We start from the raw sequence: 15,573 nt of genomic DNA, 5'->3' as shown, positions 1-15,573 counted from the left end.
GGGTCACAGAGTCCCTCACTGAGCGACTGACACTTGCACTACTTTCACTTTCACGTCTTTAAGCTTAAGTAAGTGTTAGCGCTCAGTCCTGCCCAACTCTTTGGGACCAAGCTCCTCTGTCCATGAGATTTTCCAAGCAAGGATACTGGAGTGGGTTGCCATTTCCTTCTCCAGGGGATCTTCCCAACCCAGGGATCGAACCCAGGTTTCCTGCACTGCAGGCAGATTCTTTACCGATTGAGCTACAAGGGAAGTCCAGTTTAAAGAAGAAGCCAGGAATTTACCTGGTAGTCCAGCGGTTGAGACTCTGCGCTTCCACTTGCAGAGGTGTGGTGCAGTCAAAAAAAAAAAAAAAAAAGCATAGTTGAAAGAGGGAGGATTGGATTCACACCAGAGAAATCCCTTCCAAAGGGACCACTTTAAGACTGGTTTACCAAACATATTAACAATGACAAGCACTTATTAAGTCAGGATGGAATTCAAAGAGAAGGAAGTCAATTTCTGTGCAAACTACCTTTATTTAAAAAAGAAAACTCCCCGTTTTGTTGTCATACCAGCGCTATGTGAAGGCACGCGACTGGGGAGAGGTAGAGCAGGGATGCTGATAGAGACAAAGACGCCCACGCCTCACCTGGCCCCTGAAGGCTGCTGGTCGATAGGGGGCACAGGTGACTCCCAGGGTAATCCAGTAGCGGTGACCCACTCCAGGCTCTGCTGGGATGGTGGGTTAGCTTGCTTTGGGGGCGCGGGGGGTGGGGGGGTTGGCAGTGGAAGTAGGAGGCACTTCGGATGAGACCTGATTTGGCAAATGGGGGGATATATCTTGCCCCCGATGATTCCCAGACCCACCACGACCTCCCACAGCTAAGACAGGCTTCTAAGTTTAAGGCTGGGGTCCTCGTTCTCCCCAGGGTTTCCGGAGAGCTGTTGACAAGGACCCCACCGCTGCAAGGGCTTGGGGGTGCAGAGAGATGCAGCAGAAAGGGAGGAGGAGGTCTGCAGTGAAGGCAGCTGTTGCTTCATCCTGTCTCCCTTGGAAACGTCCTTCTCTCCAGCTACACCTTACTCCTCTGAGGCTTCACCCTGGGGAAGAGCTGAGGGAAGACAGGCTCTTCAGACGCCGGGAGCTCCCACCCTTTCGCTTCACCCCAAATGTAATACAGTCACTTAATCCAGCCCCCAAACACGTGTACCGTCTCCATCCTCCCATCCCTTCCTCACAGACCCTCTCAGCATTTCGCAGACCACACTGGAATCCCCTGGCAAGCACCAGATGGAGCCTTCCAGTTGGCAGCGGGGCCGGATGAAATGGAGTCTTCTCCATCGTAAAAAAGACGCCCACCTCTCCCGCCCACCATTACTGCCTGATTGGGACCCACCTGCCACCTATGCCGTAATTAAAGGCATCTTCTTGTCTCCCAGGAAAGTCATGAGATCTTCCTGGTCTCCTCCCCTTACCTAGCAGACTCGCAATCCTACCGCGATCATATTAACGGATTCTTCCTCACCCTGCCCAGTGCAGTGTAACAAAAACTTTCCATGCCGGTAATACACAGTTCTTCAAGTGCCCCCCATCACCAAACTGGGATTCTTCATAATCCTCTTGGCTAAAATACATTCTTCTTTACCTCTCCATGAATATAATTAGGGATAATAAAAATATTTGCTTGAGCAGAAACCAATCACATAATCGGGGAATAGAGTACTGGTGAGTACCGCTATGAAGTACCACCAGCAAGGGGTTCTTCCTCTTCTAAGAAGGGATTTCCCTTACCTCTCCTGTTATTATAATGGGCTCTTCCTCACCTCCCCACGACAGATAATGGACTCTTCTGACCGCCCTTCCACCCCAGTATAAAGGGCTGTCTCTTTTGCCATTCTTCCCACCCCGTGGGATCAGCCCTTTACTCAAACAGCCAACAGGAGACCCACACAACATTTCTTCTGGGCTCACCCCGAAGTAGTTACGGGGCACGTAGCCCTCCTGGCCGTGCAGCGTGGCCCACCACCAGTCGGTCTCCTCTAGTCCGTCCCTCCGCAGCACGGTGACCGAATCGCCCTCTCGGAAGGACAGCTCGTCCCCAAACTCGGCGCTGTAGTCCCAGAGGGCGTACACCACCCCGTTGTACATCAGCCCCATGCTCTGCTCCACGTCTGAAACAGGAAACCGCAGGGATGGTCAGCGCCCGGTTCAGGGCAAGCCAGGAACACTCAGGGACAGAGCCTGAGACCTGACACCAGCCCCACCTGGGGGACTGAGGCCCTATTAAAGTTGTGTGTGTTGCCCTGTCTGGAGTGGGGCGCCTGAGCTGCATTCAGCTGCTGGGACTGGGAGTCTCTAATGGGGTGCATCAGGCCTGGCCACGAACCCCCAGGGAAGGGTCGGTGTCCCCATTTCCTCTTATACCTGGTTAAGTTCCTGGACCGCTCCTAGAAGTGTAATTGTCTGCAGCTCCCCCCCGTCCCCCCTACTTAAGAGCTTCAGTCTCCATAGAGGACTCAAGCCGTCCTTCCAAAGGTACAGCCCTACTCCTCCCCCGGAAGTGGTCCCAACGCCCCGTTTCCAGATGGAGCAGTGCACACTGCGCACTTCCCACTCAAAAGATGAAGTCTCCAAAGAGGATGTAATCGTTTTCCAGATAGTATAGCCCACCCGCACCGACTCCCGTAAGTGTTGAAATACCCAAGGATTTCCCCCCTTTCCAAATGGTACAGTCCGCCAGGCTCCCCCCTTAAATGGTCCAGCCCAGCATGCTCCAGTTTCTTCGCCCCTCCCTCCCCCTGCGTGCGCTGTCCAATCTCCGCTGCAGCCTCACAGGACTCTCCGGGTGCAGGCTACTACAATCAGGACGCTACAATCCTCGTATCTCTAGGCTCCACCGACCTATGACAAAGGGGGTCACAGTCCCCCCTAACCCGGAGGTTACAGCCCTTCTCCTCTTCGGTGGAAGGTCTACTTCTCCCCTTTCATCCCCCAGTCCCGGTCTGCCGCCGCTCACCGCTAAGGCAGGTGTTACAGCCCCCGGCTCCAGCCTACTTACCGCCACAGCACAGCATGCTGTCCTGTAGTCCCTGCAGGCTCACCTCTTACAAACGCTGTCCCACCCCTACGTCCTGCAGCCTGCCTTACTCCAACTGTGCGACGCTCTGGAGCCGACCTTAGGCTACAGTTGACCCCACCTTAGGCTACAGTTGACCCCTCCGCTCCAGACCCTAGGCACATCGCCATGGTACTGCCCACTTAGCTCCTCCCATCACCTGTTTGGATGATGTGATTCCACCTCCCCGCCCCCCACAGCTCCTGGAGATACAGGGTACAGTATCCCGTCTCCCTACAAGTGGAGGAGGCCCCAAGCCCCTCCCCAGAAGCTAGGGCCTCCTCACCGACCACTGTGTGGCACTGTATCTCCCCCAGGTAGCCCTGGGCCAGAAGACAGTATAGTTGGAACGTCCAACTCCCCCACCCGCACAGATGGGAAAGCAGATAAAGCGGCGCAATCTCCGCAACCGCTCTCGTTCCCACCGGTGTCCAGCTTGAGGGCACGGTTGCCCTGCCCCCCTTTCCCTGGAAGGTGGCACAATCTGCTGCCGTCACACACCCTTCTCGCACCTGCCAGGTGGGAGGCCCCTTCCGCCACCGCCGCAGGTGGTCCCTCCCGCCGGCCCCTCCTCGGTGATGCTGTCACAGGTCCATACAGCCTCTCGCCTCCCCAGGCATCCTCTCTGGGGAGCCGCAGTCGGCTTCCTTTCCCTGCCCAGTATCTCTAGCAGCTGGACCCCTCGACCCGCCTCGCACCTGCCAGGTAAGTGGCGCAGTCGGCGTAACCCTCGCGGTACGGGTCGCACTTCTCGATGGCGGTGGAGCCGTCACTGAGCGTGGTGGCGAAGATGGCCGCGCCGTGCTGCACCAGCGCCGTGCAGATGGCCGTGTCGTTGCACGACGCCGCGCAGTGCAACGGGGTCCTAGGCGTGGGAGGCGGGCGTGAGCGGCCGCGCGGGGCGCCCCCAGCGCCGTCCCCGCCCCACGCCGGCCGCGCGCGCCGTCAGGGCTCACCAGCCGTGGCTGTCCGGGGAGTTGACGTTGGCCCCGGCCGCGATGAGGAAGTCCACGATGGGGTAGTTGGCGCCGCAGATGGCATTGTGCAGGGCGGTGATGCCCTCCTCGTTGGGCTGGCTCGGGTCGTTCATCTGGACGGGCCGGGGAACCGGAAGGCTCATTCCCGCGTCGGGCCGCCCCCACCCCGCCAGCCCTGCTCTCCCGCACCCCCGGCACTCACCTCCTTCACGGCCTGCTGCACCACCTCCAGCTCCCCAGTCAGTGCGGCGTCCAGAAGCAGCACCAGCGGGTTGAGGCGCGCACGGCGGACCTTGCGCGGAGACCCGGCCTTCCGCAGCACCGAGCGCATCTCCTGGGGGACAAGGGTGGGGATGCTTCAGTGACTTGGGGGGCGGGTAGCTAATATACCCATTCCTTGGAGGGGAGAACAGAGGCTCGGGAACCCGGTGACTGCTCCAGGTCATCCACCTAGACAGGGCTGGAATTGGAACCCAGGAAGGTACAGAGCCTGAGTCCAGAGGGCCATGGGGAGGAGGGTGCCTCAGTTCTATAGTCTCTGGTTCCCTACAACACTCAGGGAATCCAGAGATTTTGGAATCTAGGGCCCTGAGGCTTGAGAGGAGGCCGGGAGACCATCAGGTTGATGACTATGGAAGCCAGATATTCAATTCATAGTTTCATTTCATTTAGATAATAAACATGACGTTACCAGGTGTTCATTTTAGATGTTTGAAATTTGAATATTTGTCATACTATTCCTTCTGCTTTCCTATTTTTGATTTTCAAGTATTCTACAAAATTCATTTATTCTGAGCACAAAGCATTTGTGATTCCAGCCTTTGCTGTCAATGATTTCAGGATTCTGGAATCTGAAGATCCCAAGAGCCACTGATTTCAAAATTCTCTGATGTTGTTTCCAGTATACTGTGAGTCCAGAAATGCTAAAGTTGTGCCATTTCAAATTGCTGGGGACCCAGGACGTTGCATTCTCAAGATTCTGTGATTGAGAGCTTGAATATTTTATGGTTAGAATTTCATTCCAGCCTCTAGAATCTAAGAAGGTTATGAAAAAGGTCCATAAAGTGGCCCAGACAGCCTGCAAAGAATGTCAAACATCATCGCCATATACCATAATGTTGCCTTACAAATTTTTAGAAAGGATAATTTCTTCTCTTCTATCAAAAATTTTCTCAACAGTAGCCAAAAAAAAAAAGAATTTCATTCCAAAATATTGGAAGGAAATGCTCAAAATGTTCATCACGGTTCTGAGTGTTTGTGATTTTGGCCTCTTTATTCTATTTCTTCCTAGTTACTATGTGTTCCTTTCTAGTGGTAAATGCTCACTTAAAATCTTGTATTATAACATATTAGTGCCCTCATCTGTGATTTTTTTGAATCAAATAAGTCTTTCACTTTCAGTTTTGGGGACTTCAAGAATCAGTACAACCAGGGTTTGTGCTACTAATTTTTTACTTCTACTGTTAGCATCCTCAGTGTCCTAGGATTCTGAAATTTCAGTTTTGAGTTTGTGACGCCAGGATTTAATGATTGAATGCTGTGAGTTTTCAAGTTTCTCTGTGGCCAGGACTTTGTGATTCTACCGTGAGGCAATTTGACCATTTCAAGACGTTTTTATTCTTCCATTCTTGATTCAAGATCCTGAACCTCAGGATCTTGGCTGAGCCAACATTTCTTGGCTCCACCCTCAGGAAGGCCTAGGAATCGGCATTTGGGGGTCCACCTGGCCCCCACTTCTTCTCTGGGAATTGTTTCTCTCCCCGTCTACCCACGCTGAGCAATTAAGATTATTCCATGTGACTATGCTCCCCACCCCCAGCCTAGATGCAGAAACCTGAACAAGATCAGCAGGAGACTGTCTCCTGGTCAAATGATAACAGTAACAATAGTGGTTAACAGTTAAGTGCCAGGCACTATGCTAAGCGTTACATTAATGTATTAAATTCTCACCACAACTCTGTAGTTATTCTCATTCCCATTTTACAGATGAGGAAACTGAGGTCCAGGGAGGCTAAATGTCTGGCCCAAGGTTGCACAGCTAATAAGTACAGTGTAACTGGGATGTGAACCCAGGCAGCCTTGCTCTGCAGCTGGGACACTTAATCATGAAACCCACAGGCTCAGAGACCAGAGACTGGTTCTTGAAAATCTGAATGGAAGAAGCTCTGACTAGAGTCAGAGGACACCACGGACTTGAACTGAGAGGTCATTTTGAATCAGGGCTGGGTGGGCCATTTCTAGCCATAGCACGGGCTTGCTGAGGTGTAAGAGGAGAGTGGATCTCCAGAGAAAAGGGACATGAGAAGCTGTGCAGCAGCTCAAGAGAGAAATGGTGACCGCCTTGATTTCGGCAGGCTTTTCAGATCCCAGAATAAACCCTCTGTCCTGCCAAGACAAGTAATTTCCAGGCTGGAAGACTCAGATTCCTGAAGGGAAGCCATGGCAGGGACAGGTTACTGGAGAGGAGCAGAGGAAGCCTCTATATGGTCAACACTTCCAGATGCCCCTCCATATATGTTCTCTTTCTTTTGACCCTTGGTTTAAAAACTACATTTCCCAGCCTCCCTTGCAATTGGGTTCCTGGCCAGTGGAATGCAGCAGCTGTGAGGTGTGCAATTTCTAGGTTCTGTCCTAAAAGGGAAGGAACACTTCCATATGCTAAGTGATATACCCTGGGTTCCTCCTGTATTACTTACCATGCTCTGTGGCTGCTCTGGTGGGCTGCTCTGGAGAGGGGCTGAGGGTGGGATGGGAGCCGGTGGGGCTGGAGCAGGGGGCCCGGCCCTGGCCTCAGATCCTTCAGTGATGGGGGACAGCTCAGGTTCTGGGCCCCCAGGCCCACCATGACGATGGAAGAGGCGGCTGATGATTTGTTGGTATTGCTTCTTGTGGGTGGGGGGCAGGGCTACAGCCGGGCTCTGCTCCATGGAGCCCCGGCGTTTGAGGGGCCGTGGAATCTCTGCCAGCACCCGGGCCACCTCCTCCAGCTCCGGCACTGACTGTGCCTCAGGCGGCAGCGCTGGCTGCAGCCGTGTGGGACTAAGGGGCCGAGTCACAGCACCTTCGTCTGCATCGCCAACCTCCAGCACGGGCGTCAGCAGCCCCTCCAGCTCTGGTTCAGGTTCCAGATCAGCGGGAGGTTTGGCGAGGCCTAGAAGGAACAAGCGCCCCATTAGAGGAGGGATCCCTGGAGCCCCTCAAGACTCCCTCCCCAGAGCTTCCAGGACCTGCCACCAATGCCTGATTTGCTGTGTGTCCTCAGGGCAGTTCTTGCTCTCTCTGGGCTACAACTTCCTCGGGTTGTAAATAACAGACAACTATGACCTCCCCCATCTATCACGCACTCAAGCTTGTGCCTTGTGCTTTCTCCACGCCTGCCTTACTGAATTCTCCCCACTACCTTGTGAAGTTGATGTGACTATCATCTCATTAAACTGAGTCTCAGAGAAGGCAAGTCAGTTGCCCAAAGCCACACAGCTGGAATTAGAACTCAGTTCTATCTCACTCCAGAATCTCTACTCCTACTATTATGATAGACTTGACTAAGACTAATCATTTCCTCTCTTAACATCTCAGGCAGACAATTGCTGGGACTAGAATCCTGGTATTTGATGGTCTCATCGCTGTTTCCTGCCTCCCAATCAGTTTCTAAAAGCAGGTTGAAATATATAATGCTTGTTCTCCTTGTTTTTCTTTTAATAATGATCATTTTCTACATGATTTCATTGAATGCCCATCATAATCTATGAAGTAAGTATTATTCATCTCTCTTCACAGATGAGAAAATGGAAGCTCGTATGGCTTAATTAATTTATCCTAAGTCACACAGCATGTCGATCGCAGAGAGGGGCTCAAAACCTACTCTGTTTAAGTCCAAGCCCTGAACTGGTCTCACCCAAAAACTATTAATAATTATTATGACTACTATGATAGCTACTGAGGGCTTAGTAATCTATCAGGCCCTATTTTAGCCCTAAAGCCTTTATAGGGATTATATAATCCAATACCATACCCAGTGAGGTAGGTTCTACCACTATTCATCTTTCCACTCAAGGAAATGGAGGTCCAGAGAGGTTATGTAACTTGCCAAAGGTCACACAGCATGCAGCCAGCCAGTCTGACTCCAGAGTCCCTGCTTAAGCACTGTGCTATGGCTAGTTCCTGAGCAAACCCCCAAGCTCATCTGGCCTCGTGCTCTGCAGGGACAGTTCTACAAAGATATTTGATTGATGGGTCTCCCAGCTGGTTTGGTCGCCAGCCATCTGTCCTCCCTTCACCCAGCCCTCCAGAACCCCCAGCGCTGACTCACCTTCACTTACAGGGGCCCAAGTTTGTTGGGGGGCTTGGGGGGCTGGGGCAGGGGCTTGTGGCTGAGGCTGGGGTTGTAGTTGTGGCTGGGGCTGTGGGGGCAGCTGGGGCTGTGGTTGGGGCTGGGGCTGGGGGGGTGCCTGGGGCTGGGGAGGCATCTTAGGTGGGGGAGCTCGCGAGAAGATGGAGGAGCCCGGGAGCATGGCCCTGCTGGCTCCATGCTCCCAAAAAGCATTCTGCAGCTTGAATATCATGCTGAGGGGGATGGGGCGCTGGCGGGGGGCACTGCGGGGCTGCGGGCTGGAAGGAGGCATGGGGATGCGACTGACAGGCTGCCAGCTTCGGGGCAAAGTGCCTGACGGCCCCGTGGAGCCCAGTGATCGGCGGTAGCTGCCCAGATCAGAACGCCTGTCGTTGGCCAGAGGGGAGACCTTGTAATTGCGGGGCAGAGTAGCGCTGGTGAAGTTGTCCTGGGGGAGAAAGAGGGAAGGAAGGAAGATAGAAAGGGCTCAGGTGGGAGAACGATAGGCTTAAGGGGACGAAAGATAGAGGAGTGGAGGAAAGGACGAGGGAGGTCAAGGCAAAAGGCAAGAAGGGAGAGAAGGAGCGGAGGGCAGAGGAGAGAGGGAAAGAAAAGGGGGTCGGGGAGGGGGTGGAGATCCAGGGTAAAGCCGGGGAAGGGTATGGAAACTGCGGGCGCAGCCAGAAAGGGGAGACTAGTCCTGACCCCACAAATCCCCTCCCCAAGTTTCTCTGGCCGCTCACCTTGCCGGTGGTCCCCAGCCCATCCAGGCTGCTCTCTCTCCAGGGTAACAGCTGCAGGCCTGGCGAAGCAGGTCGCGGGAAGACATCCAGACCTGTGAGGCGGGAATCATTAGGGTCTGAGGGATGCCTCTCCTGCTCCCCCACCCTCTGGCCTTCCATCACTCACGTTCATAGCTCACGGTTTGCGAGGGCTTCTTCTCATAAGCCACATCCAGGTCGGACTCGTTCCAGGCTTTGGGGGGCCGCCGGCGCAGGGTTAGGTCGTCTGGGGGAGAAGTTGCTCATGAGGATCCCGGGTGGGGAGTAGGGGAATAGAGGCTGGTCCCGGGCCCTGCACCCCTCGCACCCGCCAAGTTGGGCCCCGCGGTTCACCTTGAGCGCGCAGAGGCGGGGCGAAGGCGCTGCCGCCGGCGCCCAGCAGAGGGCTCCCAAAGGCAGCCGGCGCGTCGTAAGCTGCGGTCCCGGGGCGAGGCGAGGGCCCGCGCTCCGGGAAAAAGGCCTGGGGCCCTTCCGCCAGGGGGCTGCCACGCGGGGAGCCAGCGCGGCCCAAGAAGTCAAAGGGGGTGGGGGGACCCTGCTGTCGGAGCGGGCCGGGCCGAGGGGAGGGCGCCCGGCCGTGGGGGCTGCCTGTGCCATCGAAGGCGCGGGGCCGGGGCGAGGGCGAGCGGTCTAAGCTGCCGTAGGCGTCCGGCTGCAGGTAGAGCTGGGTGCGCGGTGATGACGGCCGGCCCTTCGCGGATAGCGAGCTGTAGGGGAGCAGAGACGGGGCGCTCTCCGAGCGTCCGAATGGGGTGTCTGCGCCGTCGGTGGTCGCCTTCCGGGAGGACCCGCGGCTGCCCATGGGCTCAGGGACCGGGCTGGTGCTGTACCGGGACAGCTGTGGGGACATTGTGGGGTCAAAGGAGACGTCAGTAGAGGATTGGTAAGTCAATCGATAGCGGTGATCGAGAGCCAACCCTGGAGAGGTAGGCGGGGTTGGAGATTCAGGCCTAGGGAGCCCTGCCGTCGGGGCTGGGGCCAGCACACACAGTGCCTTTGTGCCGCTTAGAAAAAAGCCCCTTTTCTTCCGAGGGTCCTGACAGACGTCCGCTTCCACTGGCCCCCTTTATCAGATGCCCTTAAACAGCCCACCGCCTGCCCCATGGGACAGGCTTGCCTGAACTCCTGGACAAAAGAAGCTGACATTTCAGGGTGCCAGGGTGGGGACCAGGACCCGCGGGCTCACCCTAGCCGGCGCTGCAGCCTGCGAGCCAAGAGGCGCAGCGGGAGAGTCCGACCACAGCGACTCCAACTGCTTGGTCAGTTCGTCCACCTTGGCCGCCGCCGTGTCCAGCTCCATCTGCTTCAGGTCCATATGCTTCATGGCTAGAGCTGGGCGGGTGGGAGTGGCAGTGAGGACCGGGACCACTGGGCTCCGCCCACACCGCCCTGCCCCCCGAGAGCCGCGCCCCGGAAAGCCCCGCCCCCTACCCCGGCTCACACTGGAATTTCAGGTCCAGAATGTCCCCCGAACTCTGGAACGACTCACTGTCCATGGTGCCGGCCAGCCGGAGCGGGGCGCCTGCGTTTGGGGAGGCGGGGGCGGGGAAGAGTCGGCTCAGGGCCCGCCTACAGGGAACCTGAGGCCCTAAGGAGCGCGAGGGTGCCTTTACTCTCCTAGTTCCTTCCACTGGAAGTTCTGTGCCCCTCCAACGCCACTGCTGGGAAATGCCAATTCCTGTAAAACCCTCTGGCTCAGGACAATTCACTTTCTTTACGTGACTCCTTGTTCATCTCTGTCTCAGCCTTAATAAAACTGGATCATTCCTTCAACCATTATCCACTGACCACCTACTATGTGCCATGCATTATAGTGAACAGAGGTTGCAATAATAATAACTATCAATTACTGAATGGCTACTAGGGACCAAAAGACACTGTGCTAGATGCTGGAAATCTTTTTAAAAATAATGATGGTGTTGCCTTCTATATGTGCCTATTATGTACCGACTCAATGGACATGAGTTTAAGCAAACTCCGGGAGATGAAGGACAGGGAAGCCTGGGGTGCTGCAGTCCATGGGGTAGCAAAGAGTCAGACACGACTGAGCAACTGAACAACAACATTATGTGCTAGGACCTTTGCTAGTTGCCTGAGGGTTTAATGAAATAAAACAACTATTTATTGAGAGGTCACTGTCACCTAGAATTGTACCAAGTGCTTTACACCCAGTACCTTATCCCAAGATCAAAACCTCCATAGCAGGCATGAAAGTGAGGCTCAGAAACATACATTTCAGATCACCCTGCAAGAAGTCAGCATACTGGGTTTCACATTTGAAACTAACTTGACATTCTGGGTCATCTCTGTCAGTCTGGAGCGGCTCCAGAGGACAGGGACCATTCAGCTTCCTCTCCCCAGAGTCCCCGCCCAGAGCAGACTCAGCGTGTTCACACAGGCCCAGCGTCAACAGAACTGGGAAGTGACCAGGGGCCACTGAAGTCGCCAACCCAGTGGGAATGAGCCAGGACCCCAGGAACCAGTCGGGCCAGCACCACCCCCATCTCCAAGGTAACCGCCACGCCCGCCAAGTCTGCCACCTCCCCGCTGCACCAACCGGCGGCTTAGCTTTGATTTGGGGCACAGGCGTGGGCAGCAGGGCACGCTGGGGCATGCTGATTTTGGCTTCAGTCTGGGAAGCCTCAGAACAGAACCTGTTGGGGCTGGTGGCTCATTTGGGTGTGTTAGGAGTGTGTGACCTTGGACTCGGAGTCCCCTCCACTCCTTGGGCCTCAGTTTCCCCAAATTGTGAAAGGAGGAGGCAAATCGGCTATTCTAAGAGGCCTCCTTAATCCCTCAGAGCCCTAGATTCTGAAATTATAAGCATCTTGAGGTTGTAACTATATTCCTACGGAACCTAAAACCCTCCGCTTGAGAAGTCTATGGTTTGAAAGTTCTGAGTCCAAGATTCTATCTTTGGGACATTCTAAAATTCTCCACTTTGGCTAGCCTAGACTTCTCTGTCTTCCTGCACCAAGTTCTATCTATTCTAGGATTCCAAAGTCCTAAAAGTCTAGGTGAACGTCTAGTTTAGTGGAGCTGCTGAAAGCACAGTTAAGGAGAATTCAAATCTGGTAACACCTGTCCCACTTGACCAGATAGCCTCAGTTTCCTGATCTGTAAAATTAGAGTCAATAGCAGTTCATTTTCAGAGGACTGTTGTGAGGATCCAACTGGCCAGAAAGTGCAACAGGAATTCAGGTTCTGAGAATTGAGGCCTCAAATTCCCTGGTGGCTCAGAGGTTAAAGCGTCTGCCTCCAATGCGGAGACCCGGGTTCAATCCCTGGGTCGGGAAGATCCCCTGGAGAAGGAAATGGTAATCCACTCCAGTATTCTTGCCTAGAGAATCCCATGGACGGAGAAGCCTGGTAGGCTACAGTCCACGGGGTCGCAAAGAATCGGACACGACTGAACGGAACGGATAGGAACCAAAACTCGGCATCTTTTAGAATCTTAGAGATACACAGGAAACACTCTGTTAAAACACAAAAACGAACGATCTATGCTACCTCCAGGGCCAGCACTCTGGTAGCAAGTGATTCTTTGGGCCAGTTTCTGATTCTCAAATTCGAAGACACATCCCACGCTGACGTCCTCTGGGTCTAAGGAAATGCCAGGGCTGGGCGTGGAGCCGTCCCTGGGCTGACGCGGGCGAAGGGGGCGTCGGGGCCGCCAGGGGGCGCTCCAGGTCACGGCACGACCCCAGCTGGGAGAGCGGACAGCGCCTGAGCTCAGACCCCGGGAATGCGCGGCGGGCCCAGGCAGGTGCAGCACCTCCCGCGGCAGGAGAGCGGGGACCGGGCGGGGCGCAAGGGTGGCGCGGGCCGCGCCTCTGCTCGCGGCCCCTGTCCTCCACCCCCAGGTCCTCTCCACCGGGCGCCCCTCTCCTCCGCTCTTAGGTCTCCTTCCCCAGAATCTTCTGCACCCAAGCCAGGTTCTTTGGAATTAAAAATCAGGGGCGGAGGTGGAGGTCCTGGAGGAGGCATCCTCCGTAGGAACCGGGTCAGAGTGCTAGGCTGGACTGGCAGTACCCAGGTTGGAATCCTCCTAGACAGACGCTGGGAGCCGCCACCCCCCCATCCCCCCACCATCCCCGCCCTGGGACTTGGTTTCCTCCTCTGTGGACATCTGTGCAATGAGCTTGGGCCTTCCCATTCTTTAAATTATTTATCTTCTCTGTGCCTCAGTTTCCTTAAGTGTATAAAGAGGGAATCAATACCTTCACCTCAAAGAAATGTGACGTTTGAATGACATAATTTATGCACAGAGTTTAGAACACTGCAGGGCAGGGTAAAGTTCACACGGAAAAGATTCCTAATTCCCAGGCCTGGAACAGACAGAGAGCTCAAAACCCAAAGTGACTTTCTCCAAAACGGCCCTTTCAGATCTTTCTGAGATTCTAAAAGCCCTGAGCTTTGACCCTGCCATCTTGATTTCAGTCCTCGGATTTCAGAACCCAACCTGTGGCCTCTATGACTCAGCTTACCCCCTCCTCTCTATATAATGGCTGTATTGTGCAAGCCCACCACCGCCAATCCCATCCCATCTTCTCCCCTGCTTTCCTGAGTTCTGGCCATCTCTAGTTCTGGTCCGTTCCAGGGCATAGGAATCCCTGGAAGATTCCAGACAGAAGGTGGCAAAAGCCGAAAGTATTGCCTTCACTCCAGCCCCAGTTTCCCCAATGGACCAAAGAGAAGTCATTCCCTGGGGTGGGCTCAGCAAACCCCAGTGGAAGCAAGACCTTTGGGCAATTGCTGGAGACTTCTGTAGACAGTGGGAACCATCTCTCTACCTGCCAGCCCTCAGCCTGGCACGCTGTGAGCTCTGCCTTGGCAGCCACGGTTATTATTTTTAATTTCATCCCAGGCTATCAGCAAATGCCCTTCAAGCCCAGACATTAGGAAGTTCTTCCCTCTCTCACCAGAACCCCCTGCCTCCCCCACCCCCTTGTATAATCCCTTCACGTGACACATAGGGGTGGAGAGAAGGGGGGGTCTTGGGAGGGAGGTGCCGGGCGGCTGCCCTCCCCCAGCTTCAAGGACAGACACACACCTCCAGAATTAGCCTCTATCCTCCCTTATCTGCCACACTACCTCAGGTCAGACAGATGGGAGGGGAGGTGACATTTCTCACCCCAGGGTCAGGGCCAGGAGCCCTAGGAGAGAAGTCAGTCAGAAAATCCGGTGGGAGGGGATGGAATCCTGACGCCCAAGAGAGCTGTGTGGAAGGGAGAGGGCAAATCCTGACCCCCAACGATGCTGCCACTGTGATCTCTATGACTCAGCTTACCCCCTCTTCTCTGTGTAACGGCTGTATTGTGTCCAGCCTTGCAAGCCCCCCTCAACCCCACCCCACCTTCTGGAATTCTGCCCTGGATTCTAGAACCCTCTTTGCAAATCCCAGATATTTCCCACCTTCAAGGGGTAATAGGAGGTTCCCCGCCCCCACCAGGGGGCGCCCTGGGGCGGAGGTCCCTCCTCTGGTTAGGCAGGTCTGACGCCCCGGTTAATGACATGTTGGGGATCGTGCAGCGGCACAGAGAAGGTTGAAGACCTGCCCTAGTCCTCCCCACCCCAATCCCGGCCCCCACCCCAGAGCCAGAAAGAGGGGGGAACGCCGGGGTGCAGTCTTCAGAGGGACCAAGAGTGTTAGTTCTGATTCATTTCAGGAACCCAGGTTCCACTATCCCCACCCCGTCCCTCATTCTGCTCCCAGACCTAAAGACTCGGTCGAAAAGGCAGCTGAAGGGTGGCAGGGATGGCCACCCATTCCAGAGCCCCAGCAGTCCAAGTCTCCCATTTCTCCCCAAGAGATCCGATATCCCAATTCTACTCAAGGTCTCAGGATTCCTAGAGCTCCCAACTCGAGAGACTGAGGAGCCCCAGTTCCGAACCTTTCCCCAGGACTACTGTGTCCGCGCCCACCCTTCCAAGAACTCAGGCATTCGAGCCCCCTTTCCTTCTGCCCAGTAAAGCAGGTATCCAAGTTTTAGCCTTCTAATGTCCCTGGCATCCTGCGCACCCCCAATTCCGCCCTGGGACCTGGCGTCCTAGCCTCTTCAGGACCCTCCCAGGGACGCGAGTCTCGGGCTCCACCAGAGCCGCTGAAGCCAAGGGGGTGTAACTCACAGATCCGGGGCAGACTTTGGCACCGGGGGGCTTCCTCCGGCTCCGGCTCCGGCTGCGGGGAGCCGAGGACGGGGCGGGGCAGGCGCCGGGAACAGGTTAGACGACGTGACTCCGACCGGAGGGAGGCGGGTCTCGGAGGGGAGGGGGAGTGGGGGTCGCCTCGAGCACTTTGGGACTTGTAGTCCCGGAGCAGCGGGACAGAGCCGGTACGGTCCCATTCGAAGTGACAGAAAGTCCATTTCACAGACAGGAAGGGC

At 55.3% G+C, this 15,573-nt stretch overlaps 2 protein-coding genes across 6 annotated transcripts in view; one reads left to right on the top strand and one right to left on the bottom strand.

Moving 5' to 3' along the window:
* Nucleotides 1–498: 498 nt before the first annotated feature.
* Nucleotides 499–15,573, bottom strand: part of PPP1R13L (protein phosphatase 1 regulatory subunit 13 like) — a 16,296-nt gene continuing 1,221 nt past the window's right edge. For 2 of the 5 annotated variants that reach the window (XM_055411869.2, XM_055411870.2), the window contains exons 2-13: nt 10,629–10,709; nt 10,374–10,519; nt 9,521–10,025; nt 9,315–9,413; nt 9,149–9,240; nt 8,385–8,853; nt 6,772–7,226; nt 4,278–4,409; nt 4,055–4,188; nt 3,797–3,963; nt 1,955–2,154; nt 499–1,094 (exon numbers count right to left, since the gene is read on the bottom strand). In XM_055411869.2, the coding sequence (XP_055267844.2) occupies nt 1,056–1,094; nt 1,955–2,154; nt 3,797–3,963; nt 4,055–4,188; nt 4,278–4,409; nt 6,772–7,226; nt 8,385–8,853; nt 9,149–9,240; nt 9,315–9,413; nt 9,521–10,025; nt 10,374–10,519; nt 10,629–10,683 (2,493 nt within the window). In that variant the 5' untranslated portion in view covers nt 10,684–10,709 and the 3' untranslated portion in view covers nt 499–1,055. Of the gene's footprint in view, nt 1,095–1,954; nt 2,155–3,796; nt 3,964–4,054; nt 4,189–4,277; nt 4,410–6,771; nt 7,227–8,384; nt 8,854–9,148; nt 9,241–9,314; nt 9,414–9,520; nt 10,026–10,373; nt 10,520–10,618; nt 10,713–12,697; nt 13,104–15,316; nt 15,533–15,573 lie in introns of those variants that run through there. The other 3 variants (XM_055411868.2, XM_055411871.2, XM_055411872.2) reach the window with 3 other exon arrangements.
* Nucleotides 3,642–15,573, top strand: part of POLR1G (RNA polymerase I subunit G) — a 16,005-nt gene continuing 4,073 nt past the window's right edge. Inside the window, exon 1 of the mRNA XM_088830848.1 lies at nt 3,642–3,803. Within this exon, the coding sequence (XP_088686974.1) occupies nt 3,677–3,803 (127 nt within the window). The 5' untranslated portion in view covers nt 3,642–3,676. The remainder of the gene's footprint in view (nt 3,804–15,573) is intronic.

Source organism: Moschus berezovskii, chromosome 22, assembly GCF_049115385.1.
Source record: "Moschus berezovskii isolate FMDL1 chromosome 22, NW_MosBer_1.0, whole genome shotgun sequence".
NCBI lineage: Eukaryota > Metazoa > Chordata > Mammalia > Artiodactyla > Moschidae > Moschus > Moschus berezovskii.
The sequence above is the reverse complement of the archived record's forward strand: the minus strand, read 5'-3'. Positions and strand labels throughout refer to the sequence as shown.